This window comes from Trichogramma pretiosum, unplaced genomic scaffold, assembly GCF_000599845.2.
Source record: "Trichogramma pretiosum strain Unisexual culture from Peru unplaced genomic scaffold, Tpre_2.0 scaffold27, whole genome shotgun sequence".
In the NCBI taxonomy this organism is placed as follows: Eukaryota; Metazoa; Arthropoda; class Insecta; order Hymenoptera; family Trichogrammatidae; genus Trichogramma; species Trichogramma pretiosum.
The window spans coordinates 184,598-201,935 of NW_019641694.1; the positions used below are offsets into that span (position 1 = coordinate 184,598).

General features: G+C 37.7%; 3 protein-coding genes across 3 annotated transcripts; all 3 read right to left on the reverse strand.

The window, feature by feature from the left end:
- Positions 1-1,166: 1,166 nt before the first annotated feature.
- LOC106660546 (circadian clock-controlled protein) lies at positions 1,167-5,306 on the reverse strand. Its single transcript, XM_014383540.1, has 3 exons — positions 5,081-5,306; positions 4,036-4,270; positions 1,167-2,803 (listed from the first exon to the last, which is right to left on the reverse strand). Exons 1-3 carry the CDS (start codon positions 5,148-5,150, stop codon positions 2,362-2,364), a joined length of 747 nt encoding a protein of 248 aa, XP_014239026.1. The 5' UTR covers positions 5,151-5,306; the 3' UTR covers positions 1,167-2,361.
- A 3,183-nt stretch (positions 5,307-8,489) lies between these two features.
- On the reverse strand, positions 8,490-11,826 carry LOC106660545 (protein takeout). Its single transcript, XM_014383539.1, has 4 exons — positions 11,539-11,826; positions 9,685-9,972; positions 9,055-9,204; positions 8,490-8,989 (listed from the first exon to the last, which is right to left on the reverse strand). Exons 1-4 carry the CDS (start codon positions 11,708-11,710, stop codon positions 8,838-8,840), a joined length of 762 nt encoding a protein of 253 aa, XP_014239025.1. The 5' UTR covers positions 11,711-11,826; the 3' UTR covers positions 8,490-8,837.
- A 1,941-nt stretch (positions 11,827-13,767) lies between these two features.
- LOC106660290 lies at positions 13,768-15,177 on the reverse strand. The gene is made up of 4 exons (XM_014383221.2): positions 15,147-15,177; positions 14,803-15,065; positions 14,599-14,710; positions 13,768-14,281 (listed from the first exon to the last, which is right to left on the reverse strand). Exons 1-4 carry the CDS (start codon positions 15,175-15,177, stop codon positions 13,980-13,982), a joined length of 708 nt encoding a protein of 235 aa, XP_014238707.1. The 3' UTR covers positions 13,768-13,979.
- Positions 15,178-17,338: the final 2,161 nt, after the last annotated feature.

Consider the following 17,338-nt stretch of genomic DNA (forward strand, 5'->3'; position numbering starts at 1 on the left):
ACTCAACTATATGTGATTTACAATTTAATTACAAGTTAAGTTAATAATCGACAATTGATATACGTTTATAAACAAATAAATTTTTTAAAATCTATTTTATCGATCTAGGATAAAACAGTATACTATTAAGACGATTTTGTGGTTTACATGGGACAGTCTGGACTCGAGCCTGACTACTTACGACTGTCTATAATGCAGAGTTGCGGCTTTTGTATAATTCACTTTTTTTACCTTTTTTACGTTTTTTACGTTTTTTACGTGTTGTATCTTTTTGAAATAAGAAATTGCATGTGTTAGAAACTAAATATATTTTTAAAATTCTAATTTTTTAATGTATTCGATTATAACATTACAGTAAGGAGAAAAAAAAGTGAGTGATAATTGTTAAAGCAGGAATTTCTTAGATATAAAGCATTAAAATATTGCGATTCGCTTTTCACACGGAAGCTTGCAAAAACCACTCTAGCTATAGATTTTGAATAAATATTTTAAACAGGAAATCTGAATCAGAATTCCGTTAACAATTAAAGACAGGAATTTCATAATTTTTCATAGACTCCGAAATAATGCCTAGAATGTATTCTTCCCATAGCAACTATAAGTAAAAAAATTTTTTCTGTTGACACTAGCTCAAGTTGAGGCTCACTAAATATTATTATTATGGGATCTGATGAATTACCCTAGGGTTTTTTCGATACATTATTCTTTGCTGTTTCATACAAGCTGATTCAAGCTTTAATTATCATTTTGAATGGAGCTCCCGACTCATACGGGTACATGGACAGAATTAGGTACCCGATAATGATTAGAATGTAAATAGAAAAGGAAGGGTTTAAAGTCTAAAATTATTAACAAATTTTCCTCACCAAACTCTAAAAAAATTATAAAATGCTGGCTGTTTGTTTTCAAGTAGGGTTTGGCTATTCAGGGGAAATTGGTACACGAAATTATAGCCATTTCGCTTCAAATACTCCAACGCAAGGTACGTGGAAAAAAATCGAAACTAAAGGCTGCAATAATCAAACGAAAACATTTTCAAAGAAGCCAGAGGATTCGTGTTATCTTTATATCGTAGTCTCTGCATTCGACACTCAATTTCAATCGTTATAACTGATGCGTTTAATTTTTACTTGTGGTATTTACAAAATATTATGAAACAAACTTGATGTGAATGAGACAATAATAGAAAACAATTTATTATAAACATCTATTTGGATAATTCTATAACACAATCTACATAATACAAGAAATTTGTCACTTATACATATTTTACATAAATAAAAGCCAAACAAAATAATACATAATTATTGTAAAAATATGACAGTTAATACTTTGCAATAGTAAACTATTGCCTTCGAAATGTTCTAAATAAATAATTATTTGATATTATTATCATTATTATTATTATTATTACACAATCGATGTAATACCGAAAAAATGATAAAAGTGGAAATCAACAAAATACGAATCTTATCCCTATAGATTGTAAAACGTAAAAACTATGATCATTTGGAAGGGCGCAGAGATAAATCGATCTCACGCAATCTTGTGAAAATTTCTTTCTCTTAAAAGTATGCAAAAGTACAAATCACCGAATCCACTTTTCTTGAGTATTACACACGTGTGTAATCGCGCATAAGAATACCAGCGACGAAGAATTTCTTCCTTGCGACTCATTATCGTTCGTTAATCACGGGCGCGTCGTGTACTTTAAAGTATGAAAATTAAAAAAAAAATATGAAAAAACTTTCCCGTAGCAATGCAAACAGAGCCATGTGTTATTTGTCTGGGTACATGTTTGTGAGTGACGCCACGGCGCAGCTACGTAAAATAATAAAAGGAAAAAGTGGTGCTCCCTTGATTATCACGGAGTTGGAATAATTGAGAAAAAATACCGTCTGTCTGGGAAATATTACAAGTGGAGGTCAGCTGGAAAGAAGAAGGCTCGATGAAGCGAAAGAAAAGAAAAAAGATGAAGAAGAACGACATCGAGGCTGTGTGTATGCGGTGTCGTGCGAAGGTCGTGTACCATAATGCAGCTCGCAAAAAAATTGGATGCTTCAGCCCGTAATCATGAAAAAAGTATAACTTCACACAATTAAAAAATTATATACCTTGCATACATGATTCATTCAAAAAAAAATGTTACGTTACGTATATTTCAGTAGTTCCAAGCAGCGGTGCCGGGCTCGCTCGAAGTGCGTGCGTAAAAAAAAATGAAAACAAGAAAAAACAAAAGACATCTACGAAATTACTTTACGATGGTATTCCGAGGGGAAAAAGGGAGATACAGAGAGAAATCGTAAGTGATGATACGATGATCCTTCGAGAGCCAAAAGAATTTGGCTAATTGCTGCGTTTTTACGATTCGGGGAAGAGCTGACTGTAAGTGTAGGGTTTGACTATGCTGTTGCCGATTTCCATGAAGGCAGTGGACAGGGCCTTCTCGATGAGCGGATTGAGCTCCTTAATGAAGGCGTCGAAGTTGTTGTTGATGGCGTTGTTTACCACAGTTCCGAGGGTCGCGTCACCACCGAAGAGATTTTCCAGCTTGAGGCTTCCCTGGCGAATGGCGATGCGCATGCGAAACTCGCTGAGGTGCAAATGATCGGTGCCGTCGTTGGCCTTGAACAGATCGCCCTGAACTTTGACCGAGCCCAAGGCGTCGGTGAAGTTACCGGTAAGAGGTCCGTTGCCTTTGATCGGCAGCAAGAGTACTCTGCCGTCGACCTCGTACGTTCCCTCGATGTACAGGTGAGGCAGCAGTATGTCCATGGCGAAACGCAGGGTGCTTATATCGACCCTGCGTTGTATGAAACAGAAAGCAAATCGTATTCGCCTGATTAGAATACCCTTAACCCCCTGACCTCGTTGCGTACCCGGCAAATAATTGAAAAAGCACGCCTCAACGTGCAATTATTTATCAAAGAAAAAAATAAATCGGATGATGCTAAGGGATTGATATTACGATGATGCCGATCGCTCGTGCGTTTTTTTTCTATACCCGATATTAAATCCGGTCACGAAGTCAAGATGTGTCACGGTCATTTCGAATCGTACACATATAGCGAATGCAAAATAGCTCAATAATGACGTTACTAAGCTTTTATATTCATTCGCGATTTGTCTGACTGACCCGTACGCCTGTGCGAATTCGTATTGTTTAATTTGAAATTGCTCTCGTACAATTATATTATGGCTACTTTTCTGCTCGTTTAAACTTAAAATTATCTTTATTAACATTAAAATAGATACAGGCTCGCGTGTGTAACGTGCGCTGCACACAGCCAGAGATTTTACGAGACAGCTTCGAGTCGTAAAAAGACGGCCGCTGTCGGATAGAGAAAAAAAAGCTAAACAATCGGTTTAACCATGTACGATTTTCGTAAAAATATGTTAAACCGCATGCAGGATGTAAAGTTTACTTTTTTATAAATAATTTCACGAGCAGCGTGAAGTCCGACGCAGCTCCTTTTTTCTTTTTCGAGTGAAATACTTCAATTAATTTTATCCTTCGGAAACAATCGCGTTTCTTACGGTTCGTGTCGAGTGATGATTTTTTAATTTCAACGTTGTCCAAGAAAAATTTCGGCATTGGTCATCACAATTGAAAGTATATAAAGCAACAACGCGAAATTGCGTAATAAATGGCTCCGAGCCGCGGCAATAATTGGACTCGCCACGTGAGTCCTATCACTGATTTTGAGTGAGATCAGGTCTGATATTACATAGAGACACACAATATGAGATTCACGTGTACTGACGCTCGAAGGCTTACATTATGCTGGCGACTCCGAGCATTTTGCATTCGTTATACACGGATTGGCATTCCTTGTACTTTTAACGATCACGCCAGTCGGCTCTCGCTCTGTTGTTTTTCTCTCTTTTTTTTCGCAAAATTTTTGAGAGCGGATGATTTGAAGAAAAAAAAATTTTCCTCGCGCACGATTATCGCATTTATACGGAAGCTTGCACAATAGACTAATTAAGAATTATTTTTAGCGCTCGTGCGCGCACTCGTCGAGAATTAATCACCTGAGTTTCTGAATGACAAAGTCACTGGCTCCGTAGGCTTTGATGTTGTGGCAGGTGACCTTAAGGCCACCTGCGCCCTCGGCTGCCACCAACTCCTTCAATAGCAGAGGCTCCAGGGACGGTATGTTGAATTCGGGTACTCCCGCCACGAGCTTCGGTCGGATCTCCTCGACGCTCTTCTTGATGCATTCCTCGATTTGAGGATCATTTCGCTTGCAAACGTGGATAAAACTAGCTGCATATGGGCATGATCGAAGAAACAAAAAATAACAAGTTATAGATTTCGCAATTTGTTTTTTTTTCGGCTTTTTTTTAAATTTATTTCTGGCCAAATTAGATGCATATAATGAAAAGAGTGACTCAGATATAACCTACGTGACCATTCAAATTCGTGATAATTTAAAAATCCCAATACCTCTTACCAAAATGGAATTTCAATGAGTTATTTTTTATATGCAAAATAGTGGGCTGCATTTTTTATCCCGCAACGACGTCATCGCGGTTTATAAGCGAAAGCAAAAGAACTTTTTTTACGAAAAATATTTCGAACGTGAGAATAAACCTAATCGCACCTTGAAAATTGGTTCTTCAAAAATTATTGAGGATTTTTTGTCAAGTCGTCTAGGAACCCAACTTTAAATTGACAATGTATTAATGATATACTTGGAGTTGAACTAGTGTAAGTAGTCGACCGGAAAAAGGTTATTTTTTTATTCTTTTCAATTTGAAACCATGAATCATCGTGCATAACAAACATCGATTTCTCGTTGATTGGCTACCGCTACCTTAATGCCAATCGCATTATTTGAATTTTCTATAGTACGAGATTGAAATACTTGAAACTTTGAAACGTGCCGAGGTTTATTAAAATTTTGTTTGTTTTTTGCAGGGAAATACTTTAAATTTAATAATAAATGAAAGAATGGAAGAAAGCGTAAAAAAATTGTTCAAATTGCAAATCAAATAATTTTTCAAGTCACTGTGCAATAAATTTGTTCTAGAAGAAAAAATTATGACGATGAAAGAAGAAATTGTAATTACTTACGAACATCAGTGGCGAAGCTGCAAGCAATGGTTGAGCAAACAACCAATAGTAGAATTCTTCCGTGAGCCATAGTACTGATGGAACTTAGCTGCAATCACTTGTACAATGAAATGAAAAACGTCTCGAAGAAACAAGAAAAGTATTGAACACTCGAAAGTGAAAAGTAATGAGAGGCAGGACAATTGTTTCGGTCGAGATGGTCTCGAAGCAAGTGAATAGAATCTTGTCGATGTCGAGGACCTTATAGGCTGCCCCTCTCCAGATTCTGCCTTAGTGAAACCATTGTGTGAGACGACACGAGCATAAATGTGTGTGTATACACAAACATTTGCATCGGAAAGATGCAAGCTCGATGTTGTTCTTTTTTTTTTTTTTTTGCATGACTGTCGTCGTCTCCTTCTACACCCGCCCCACCACAGCGATCGCGGATTGTCCAGCTCTCTCGAGCGCATCGAAAAACGTGTACGAGATTTACGTGGCGCACACGTGAGTACTTTTTACGTATCATAGTACACCCCCTACTCGATTCGTTTTTTTTCTTCGTAATGCACGATGTACTTCATTGTTTTTATTTTAATCCCTTTTATTTTAATTTAATTCATTCAGATTCCTCGCAAGGGAAAGTCATTGACTTTTTGGTCTCCGCGACGCGAGGAGAGAAAAACTCGGCTGACTTTGGCCTTCGCTCACCTTCACAAGTGTCACGACTACCTACCTCTCTTCTTTTTTTGCCGGGCAATCTCGTATTTACTCTCTTTTGCCACTTTTATACACATTTGATAACCTTCACCTTTAAAACACCCTTGCACGCGGACATTTTTCCTCTTTTACCTGCTGCACGCATAAATGTATTGAGGAAAAATACAAGATACATCGCCGCGGAAAGGTGAACAAAAAAATAGGTGAATTCGAGTTGTGTTTAAAGATAGCGCGAGAACTTCCGCGAATCGTTACACCGCTTGTTGTGCCGAAATTAGCACCTTTACAGCTCATGACTCAGACATCAAATGATTTTTTTCTTCCACTAAATAAAATTTGGATTCCAACCAAGCTTAGAAACGAAATTGATTTTTCATTATGCACTCTCGACACTTCTGGTATATCTATACATACTTCTTCCAACGGAGGTCTTCGGATTTAAAAAGTGCGCCAGTCCAGTTCAACACGTTTTTCAACGCCGATACGGGTGCTTTTTTACGCTTTCTATGAAGTTTTTTTAAACTTTTTTGCTAGCCAGCTCGTTTTATGAACCAAAAAAAGGAATACATAATTTAATCGACAAGATAAAATAATACATGTCCCATTAAAAAAGTTATGAAGTAAATAGTCCTCGATCGAATATCTGCTGAAAAAATGTCCTCATTTTGATCGTTTTGTGAAACATACGAGCTTGTGCCTAGCGATTTTATGTGTACATTAGACTCCTCTCGTTTCCGTATCAATGTATATTTCCTTTGATTTGCTCCAAGGATGCAACGTCATAAAAATGCCGCGACGTTTCCTGCACGAGCCAAATGCGCGGATACGAGTAAAGTATAAAAGTCACCAAACACAAAATGAAATATACATTATAAAAATAGCATCGAATCTTGTGCTTCTAATTCGTAATGATTAAAGCCATCACTGGCGTGATAATTCAATTTTGCACGATTCAATTACAAAATATTTAATTTCTCGTTTGACAATGATTGTGCTGCTGCGCTTTTGACTGTTTTGTTTTTGAAACGAGTTTTAGCCATCAGCTGTACGATAAAATGGTCTTGAATTATGTACTCTGGCTGAAATAAGCGCGTCCAATTTAATCATACATCCTGGAGAACACAACTTGGCATCGGAAAACAATGCGTAATCTCTCGAAAAAAGTAATTGTGCCTCTAAAATCGGTGGCGCGTACGTGCCTTTATTCGTTAGAAAAAAATGTTTTTTTCTCAAACTTCACAGCCCATTGGGACTATTTTTATGGCTCAAGTTGCGATAGGATATTTTTTCCGAGGAAAAACGTTGCGTCAATTCAACGGAAAAAGATCTGTGGGAAAGCGAATGATCGCTATCACTCGCGAATGACAAACAATGTTAGGTTGAGGAGGCGCAGTTCAAGACCAATAACCGCTAATGCCATTCGCGATGCCATTGCGCTATGAAAACGACTCTTTGCATTGCTAAATGCATCGAAGCAATTAATACTCGCGGAGTACGTGTTTACGCTCGCCAAGGACAATTTCTCTTCGCATCTGCTGAAAAAAATAATCGCTAAACGCTGTAAAATTATTCTTTAGCTGTTTTTTTTTGCGCTTGCTTTAAATCTGTAAGACCTACATGACATTTTTATATAATCATTCAAGTAACTAAGCATTGCATAATTAAATGATCAGCTGCTCCTTACCCAAGTATTACGCGCGTTTGCGTATTTCATCGGTACGAATTAAAGTTAGGCATTTCATGCATGACTCTGCCAATGGCATTTTCCCGAAACTATTCTTGAACTTGTGCGCGAGGCATTTTTCGGACATAGCCTTTTCCTATGATTCATTTTTTTATTGCGAATTTTTGCATAATTCGTGGCACGCACGCGATCGCACTAAAGCCAGCAGATTTTGTCTGAAATTTTAATTGCTCGCAAAAAAAAGTATCTCTCGCTAGACCAAGGCAATTTGCATCCGCAAGTGCGCAAGAAAACAATAACACGATGTATTTGTAAAACAATAACAGGCTTCTTGAATACGAGCGCTGTGATCTTCGAAAATTCCATCTCGATGCACGCACGATCCAATCCCTGTCTTTTTACGGCATGCAGTGTTTACAATAACGATCTCTAATTACAAATCTTACGTTTACAATTTCATCGTAGTTAAAACAGCAAATAAGTTTTGATACAATAGGGAATATTGTGTAGTTTTTCTTTTGTAGAAATCAAAAGTAACTTTTCAAGTGCTTCTTTTTTTTATGTGTAATTGTCTTTTTGTATGTGTACTCCGAAACGCGTGTGATTTTACTTATGTAAATAAACTATTAAAATCTCGAACGTAATTTAACGCTGTGTTTACGATGCATTTGGCGACATGGAACAATAGAGTATACAAGCAAATGAAAACGAAAAATTACGCATCTGAGTGACCTTTACATGAAAATGTAAAATAAATTATTTGATTTAACATGATTTTGCGATTTTTAAACGATCTCGTCACTTACGATAAAGTTGAAAAAAAATTTAAATGCATTTCATTCGTGTGCATTCTTGAAAATAGAATTACAGAGAACACCAAAAGATTGGTAGAAGGTATATGTTTGAAACACAGGTCATGACTCTTCCTGCGTCATAGCTATAACTTGATTCAGCAGAAACGTGACGTCGAATCCTGCATAAAAGTGCATACAGCCAGCGAGCGAATAACGTGATAAAAACATTGAGTCTCTTTTATTTTATTTTTTATTAAAAACAAGTAGTTCTCTTACGCACTAAAAAGCAGTCTGGTTAAATACCAATAAAACCTATAAAACATTAATCCTACAATTCGACGGTTTGATAATCGTTGAAAAAATTATCAGACCTTTATTGAGTTTGAGCACTTTCAAACGAGTTACCTAGTTTATTTATAACTCTGATATTTATCAGATAAATATAAATAATTTTAAAGTCGTCGAACCGCACATCTTATTTGTCAGCGCGATGATTCCAACTTTTATAAAATATCACAATACGTTTACAATTATGAATAATTATATATTAAGTACGTCAAGTACCGATGGCCTAAGAAGCTTAATCCACGATAAAAGCGTCGTAGGGCACTTGAGCAAATATTTTTTCGACGAAGCTCGACATTTGTTGGACGAGTTTCCTTCGAAGATCCGGTTTCATTTCTTTCAAAAGCTCTTGACTGTTGGTGTTGATAAAGAGATTCAGTGCCGCTTCTGCGATAAAAAAAATGTGATATAGTTTGTTGAAATTGAGCTACAAGAAAGAACTCGCTACTTACGAAGAATAGTATTGCTATCCTTAACATTTTCCACGCCCATTTTGATGTTGCGCACGGTGAAATCGAGTTTGAGCTGTTGAAGTCTCAAGAATTTCTGTCCTTGAGTAACGTAAGGTTTGGCTCTGATAAAAACTTTGGCCTTGACTCCATCTGTAAAATTTTATTTTCGTGAATATTGATTAGCGAAGAAAAAGTACAACGGATCACGAAGCTGATCTCGAGTATCGATAAATTAAATGTTGAATTACACCTGAAAGTTAGAGTTTTAGTTTTTTAAACTTGTTCTAATAAAATTTGCTGACACGCGATGAGTGAAAATGTCTCGTGCATTTCGAATGGAATTTAGTAGTTTCAAAGTTCAGTGGATAAAGCCAGCTCAGTGTTTGTAAAAAACAACGGGCAAAACGATCGATTACATCTTTACCCGGAGTGATAACGTCAGAATGCAGCAACTGCCTTACCACAAGAGATAATACGCTACGATTGTTTATAATTCAAAAGAATATGGATTTAATTTACAAATATATATGTTGAGATCGCCAAAGCTGAATATTTTAAAAACCAGTTTTTAAATGAAAGAGGCGCGATATAATATTTGAAATTTTTAATGCGTATGCATAAAATACAAACCGTATTGTCCCCAGTAGTCACCGCCGCCGCTGGCTTTAACGAGCAGCAGCTGTCCACTCGATCGGTACTTGGCGATAGCGCGGATAGTTGGTATATCGAGGGTCATTTGTATTTGGACCTCTTCGTCGTCGATACGAGAGCGCAGAGCCGTCACCTGGACGGCCGAAACGCCTCGTGCCTCGATGTCCTTGAAATTTGCCTTGTAACCGTTGGGGCCATCGCCCAGTTGGATGTAAAGCTCGTCCAGGATGATGGGCTCGACTTCGGTGTAGCCCAGTTCTGGCATTCCTGCATTACACAATTGTGCGAATTTTAAAATTTGTTTTTCATTTCATTAGAATGACGAGACGTGTGCAGTTTAATTCAGGTTTAATTTCAAATAAAGAAAGCCTCAGTTTTTCAAATTATCGAAGTATTCTGTTGCATTGCTTCTAACATAGATTTCAAATATCATACCTATGATTTTAAAAAAAAACAGAGAATAGCTATCATCTTTAGTAAAGAATTACGATGAGTTCTCAAGCACATTTTTCTCAGGCAGACTTTAAAAATTTGTTTGTATGCATAGTTAATTAATATGATGATTTCCTGCTTCTCGAATAAATTTACTAAATTCCGCGAAAATCGCATTAAAAGCCATTCGAAACTAGCATGTCAGATATTTACGTATGTGTATTCCCCAAGTGCAGCCTTGAAACAGTGGCCCCAAAAAAATGTCTTGTATATTGACGCGCAAGCGAAAAAATCCATTTCATTTTACAACGAGTTGCTGTGACGCAGCTTTGGATGTAGGACGTTGGATGGAAAAAAAGAAAAAAACGATTCGAGTGTCACACCGTTATAACTCGTTTTTTTCTTCTACGCCTCGCGTGATTCTTCATCTCTTGGCGCGTATACGGGCGACATATATGCCACTTTTTGCGTACGCCGCGCGAATAAGAATCAATTTGAAACGGTATTGAAACGATGATTGACGCGATAGACGTTTTATACAGGCAGCACACGTTTTCCGGTATTCGAAAATTGGATCAGCTAATCTCGATATAGTTCGTTGACACACTCGATGTAAGCCGTGGTAGTTACTTTATTTTGAGCAGAAGAGGTGATTAAATAGTTTGAATTTTTACGTGAATAAATGCTGAAACACTTGGCAGAGCAAGAATTTTAATTACATCATTATGTGATCAATCACGACTGATGCATCATCAAAATTAAAAGAGCTCCAAGAGGAAAATAATTATAATCATTATATTCTATATATTGTATAAGAATGAGATGAACTTGAGATATTTCAGTAATTTACACTGCATAATGTTACAAACTGAAGTCTTATTAGTTAGAGAATATTCACAGTAACTATAAAATCTTATTTTTTATTTTATTTTTTTTAATAAACATTTGTCAGTGAGTAATGATGTTCATTAGTATTGATTTTTATTTTCAATGCGATTTCTAACGGTAATATTTTCAGTAAAATTTAAATATGTAAAGTCGACGTAATAAAAAATACCATAGTAATTGTGAACACTAAAGTGTTTATCATTTAGATGAAATTTTAACAGTGAAATAGATGTAAAATAATTCCTATTATCTTAATAATACTCGTAAAGGGGCACTTGAACGTAGGGCCTGGTTATTACGGGTGAACTTCGTACATGAAATTTTTGATTTTCATATAGGAAATTTTAAAATTGGTAAACGAAATTTCAAATAACCCTAGATAACCCTAGTTTTCTCTAAAAAAATTTTTTTTTCCATTTACGAAAATAAGAAATTCCGAGTACAAAGTTCACCCGAATGACAGTTGGTTCAGAGAATATCAAATTTTTATTTAATTAACTAAAATGAGCTCACCTCGTTGGAAATTAGTCGCCAAGGCATTGGCAGATCTTCTCAAACAGTCCTCTAATCCGGGTGAATTTTTTCTACATGGCTCGAGGAATTCGAGTCCCTTGTACTTTCCGGCTTCGGTGAAACTCGTTACCGCACAAACGGCCAAAATGATGGAAAGCGACATCGACTTCATGATAGTTGTTGTTTCTTGTCTTTTCTGTTTGTGCTCAGTACGTAGAGCTGGTCGAAAGTCGACTTGAAAACGTACGATCTACGCGGCGCGAATGATCGGCTCCATAGAGATGCTTCGGGACTTATAGCACCTTGACATTGCCCCACATGAAGCGAGGAAGCCGAGAGCCTTCCCATTCGCAAAGAGCCGCGACGCAGAGAGAGAGAGAGAGAGAGATGAGGTGAGAAGCAACTCGACGGAGTGGGGCTGCTTTAGGAGCAACTCTTTATGTGCTTTGTCAATGTCTGTACACGAGGTACATGTCGCAGCGAGTACTTTCTTTGAGAGCGAGATAACAAAGTGGTACGGACTACGCAGTCATAGGATATGCACCCTTGACCCCCAAGCAAGAGGCCAAAACACTGATTCACGCAAGCACCCACTCGAAGGCAGCTGCAATTGCCTCGATCGCGAGCAGCAGCCGCAGCCACCAGCAGATTTTTCTCCCGAGGTCTCTGTGCAAATGCAAAGTACACAAATTCAGAAGCTCGCGCGCGTCTTCCTTTTTTCCATGCGACTTTATGCCACTCGACGCGCCATAAAGTCAATATGTGTGCGTGTGATTTTTGCGCGCAAGCAAATAATGCGTCCACGATGCGTTCGGCAATTTTCTTTTCCTAGCAGTTCTATTCTGCACACGCGTTGTCGCGCAGCTAATTAGTCGGTACAACTCGACGTTTTCTCTAATCGCGCGATACAGCCAAGCGATTCTCACTTTCGTTTTCTCATTCGATGCGCGGCACGCACACAAAGACCAGAACATTGACCGACGAGAGAGAAAAAAATTCGAGTCGTGAAAATCAAGGACTACGATTATTTCAAATACACCATCGTATTCGAAGCTGTAATTACTTTTGATTAGCTATGAAAATTGAAACCGTTGGATTAATCGTATGCAATGATCAGCATTGAAGAAGATCCGATGAGATAAGAATTGCGAGAGCGAGTTTCAATTTTCATCAAACTGTTCTTGAATTGCGGATTCAATGCGATGAGACTATCTCACCTACTGTTATTTATGCACTTTAACTCGTAATTTCATCGTAAAATGCTGCTTGATGTAGCTTTTAATATGTATTTTATTCCCTATATTGATGCATATTGCCTTGATATTCGACTGAATATTTGAAAGAGAAAAATAGAAAAGAATGAATTTGTTGTTTTAAAAAAAATGATCAAGCTCAACGGTTTATCTTTCAAACGATGGTCGAGATATTCAAAAGTTTATTGAATTGTTTTGATGGATCTCAGTAATTATTTAAAACCTGCTTTTACATCTGACTAGCGTAATTAAAGATAAATTCATCATCGCACTAGGATCGTTTTACCTCATGGCAATTAAGTCATTGAAGGAAATCCGATTGATTCCAAAGATGTACGTTCTCGATTACAAAGTAATGAACTCGACCGACTTACGCGGTTATTTTTAAAATACAGTAAAACCTCTTAAGTGCGTCTTACTTCTATAAAAACGAAGGCAATATTTGTTTCCTGTAAAAAATCATTAGTATTGTGGTAATTTTCACGTGTGAAAACCTTCCAAAGACGAATTTAAAATTTATTACCCCCACTCGTATTTTATACATTTTTCTTTTTCCAGAATTTCATAATAAAGAACATATTCCCTAAACTTTTCTAGCATGAATATAATACGAATTGACTGATGTTATTAGCTTATTCTTGCTAAAATGTTTTATGAAAATATTCGTAATTTTCATGTACTTGTAAAGTACGATTGTACCAACTGACATAAAAATGACAGATCAAATACCCGAAATAATACATAAGTTAGTGAAGATTCTACTGTAATGTAAGAAAGCTATATATTTTCTTGGCAAGCATCATAAGCATGAACATTTCTCTAATGCGAAATTAACAAGGATCTGTGATTTATCAGATAAGTCAATTTAATTTGTACAAAACGTCTTAACTTTACTTTACAGTGAAAAATTATATTATACAAAAGAAAAATCTCAAATTAAGGCAGTTATCTTAGGTGTAAATGGCGATAAAATAAATCATTTTTTTTTATATTGCACAAATATCATTATTCACTACAATAAAAACACACAGACTCACATGCAGTAACAGTAAAAAAAACGTCAGATTCGCAGATCCATCGAATCGCGATGAAAAACATAAAAATCGATTCAGACTCTCAATGACGCACGCATTCACGACTCTCTATTTATATTATTTTCATTCTCTTCTTTGTCAAGTTGGCCAAAATCTACAACGAATTGTTGGATTTGCTTTTGCGTATGACCCGTTCGAAAGGGAAATTTTGAAAAGCTTTGCCGAAGATATCGGTAAAGGCCGTGGAGACGAGCTCGTTGATGAGCGGCCGAGTCACCGTGAAGCCAGGCTGCCAAGCGCCGTTGATTATGCGATCGAGGATTCCCTCCAGGACCTCTCGGCCGTGAAGCAGATTCGAAATATGGAGCTTGAGATTGCCGATCGATTGGACGTTAACGTTGACTTTGATCTTCTCGCCAGGCTCGTGGCTGATGGTCGTTGTTTGAGTTAGATCGACTGGAAAAAAGTGATTTTTAAAAATATTGTTTAGCTTCGTAGAGAAGCGGGATTTTCGCAGCAACGGCACGTGATAATAAATAATGATTTTTCGCTGGTCAAAGACGAAAACTCTTGAACATTAGCATATAATTATACAAAACTAGTCGATGACTAAGTTTAAACGATATGTCGTCGGTTTACCAACTTTGAAACTACCACTGAATATTCATGATTTTGTTGAAAATTTATCTGGCGAATTTGAATTTGGACCAAAAAAGTCAAACGACACATGGATGAACGGACAAAAGGATGAAAATCGAAAATAGTATACGCACACAGGCCGAGTGTAAATTTTCCTTTGTTATTCATCTTGGATCCGAGGACGGTACCGTTGAACTCGTAGTCGCCGGAAAGATACTTCTCCGGGAAGCTTTGAGTATAAACCACCTGTGAGATAAAAAAACAAACAATTAACGATTCAGCTTCATTAAGAGCCACAGCGTGTCGGCTGACAAACAATCGGCTCGCGTCAACGTTACCTTGTGGTTTTTCAAATCGCTGACGAACTTGACGACTTTGCTGTTGGACCAACCGCTCTCGGTGACGTTTTTCAAGGTTATCGCGAAGCCCAGGTAAGGCAAGCCTCGTTTAGCAGTGATCTCCTTGGCGTAGAACGGGTCGAAGGGCTCGATATTGTACTTGGGCAGGCCAGTTTTAAAGTACGGGCGAATCGAGTTGAGAGCTTCGCGAATGCAGGCATCGAAGCCAGACGCGCCTAGCTGACAATCCTTGAAGTGGTCCTCTGCATTAAAAAAAATCCAGCATTATCTTTGTGGTTGAATTTCGTTAAAATAATTCAACCGAATGAATAAGTGATTTTTACGCGTGCATAGGCACACTCCATACTTCCGCATGTTTATTTTAATAACTCGAGCAAAAAATTTATCCTTCTGATTTATTTGAGAGACAAAATAAAATAAAAATATTTTTTGGTATCGCAAGTTTTGCTTTTTATTTAAAAACGAAATAGCGTCGAAAATATACGATCGCAATCGCTACAGAGTTTTTCTTGAAATATTGCAGATTTCTGGTAATTGCCCGCACGAGTAATAAACGCCCCTAGAGTCGCATTTACCAACGGGTCAAGTTTCAAAATATCGGCGACAAACGTTTTAACGCTCACTTGACTCGTTTTTTTCTTGCTCGCACGCAACGAAATCATTACCAGAATTGCAATTCTGGTAACTTATTGACTCTTTAATACATTAGCTAAGAAAAACTAGTAAACGATTGCTGCCGTGGAAAATCTTACAGAACCCTTACAAAAGTTGCTCAAAAAACATTTTTTTACGATTTGAGAGAATGGCAATGATCAAAACGATTTTGTATTTTTGTTTTAAAATTGAAAAATGCCACCATGTGGGTACAGTGGGAAGTGAGTATGCCGACTCGACTGAAAAAGCCGCAGCCAATCGAAGAGGCGCCTTTGGTACGTATATTTGTATGGTAAATTTTAAGGGCACGAAAAGTACATCAAAACAGGGGAATGTACGAGGAAAGTGATTTTATCTTCACTTTAATAGACGTTTGATCTGTATGACCCGGAATTGCACTTTGAATGATTAGTCATTTGTATGCAGATTTCAGATTATAAAACACGACAGCTCGAGCCGAAGAGATTGATTTATTTGAGCTTTACTTAAGCAATTATGAAATGCGGTAAAAAAAAAAAACACAAGTTGCTTGTTAGTAAGCCTTATTTTGATGGTGTTCGAAATATTTTTGTTTTTGTTAAATTAAAATATAATTTCGATGGTATTGCTCATAATTAAAATTGGGTCTTAGTTCATCATACAGAAAAATAAGATGTGTACGATCATATTTGTGCAGAATTACATTCATTAATATTCATTCTTCATGTATATTCAAAGGAAGTGTCTGTAAAAAATGTTAAGTTGCAGGCGCCTATAAAATATTAATCCGAATGAGTAATTAACGAAGAGATCATAAACTCCTCGGGTTCAGAGAATCAAAACACATTTTGCGTGGTTAAAAAGTTTAATTCGTCACAACACTGACAACAAAAGTGTATTTGCAATTTATTCGGAAATATCGGCCATCGAGATTCATTAAGTCATCGTATGAAAAAATCCTGAATCGATTCTTGTAAGTTAATATTTGCGTGATATTATAATCAGTCCAATTGTACTCGTAGTAAATGTTGTGGATATACAAAGTGTTCAGAATCGAGCGGGGAATCGCGCGAAGCAGCCGTTGACCGACTGAAATAAGCACACCGTTACGCTCACGCACACACACACATAGGCCTATATGTAAGAGTCGGGCGTGCATAGGCCCAACTGGCGTACGCAGTTATATACGAGAGAGAGAGAGAGAGAGAGAGAGGGAGACTTTTCCTATCGTTCGCCATCTCGTATACAGTACGGGCGCATGTGCACATGTGCGCGCGCGGCGGTAATTTTCATTATATACACGTAGTTAGTAGCAGGCTTATTTTTGCTTTCCGGTTTTGGCGTACGGGCCGCGTATCCAGTCAAACTCGCGCCTCGGACAAGTATCATTTATAACACGCGGACTTTCTTCCTCGTGCCCATTGCACGCTTCAACGGCATTGTGGCCGGCTGCGCGAGATGCGTTTCGGGCTTTGCCTTGGATCGCGCGACCCGCACGAAATCCCGACGCGCTCATGTACACGCGAAAAGAGAGAAAGGGAGCAAAAAATCGGGACAGTTTAGAAATGCCCGAGGGTCACTGGACTACGACCATAGCTCGGCTATGCTGCTTCAAAATGCTACAACGTCTACCTGTTTTGTATTTATGCGGAGTTATGGCGCTCGCGCGAATACACGTGAGGCGCAGGCAAAATATCACGCGCGCACAATGTATAAATCGAGGCTCAAGCAGCAACAGCAGCAGCAGGCGAAAAAAGAAACGTTGCGCAATCGCCGCGTACTTACTTACGCGCTCGGCTCTCCCTGCCGTTCATTCGGATCGGAGAAAAATATCGTAAACCTGGCCCCATCTCGCTTCTGTGCAGTTGGCCGTTTTATACTT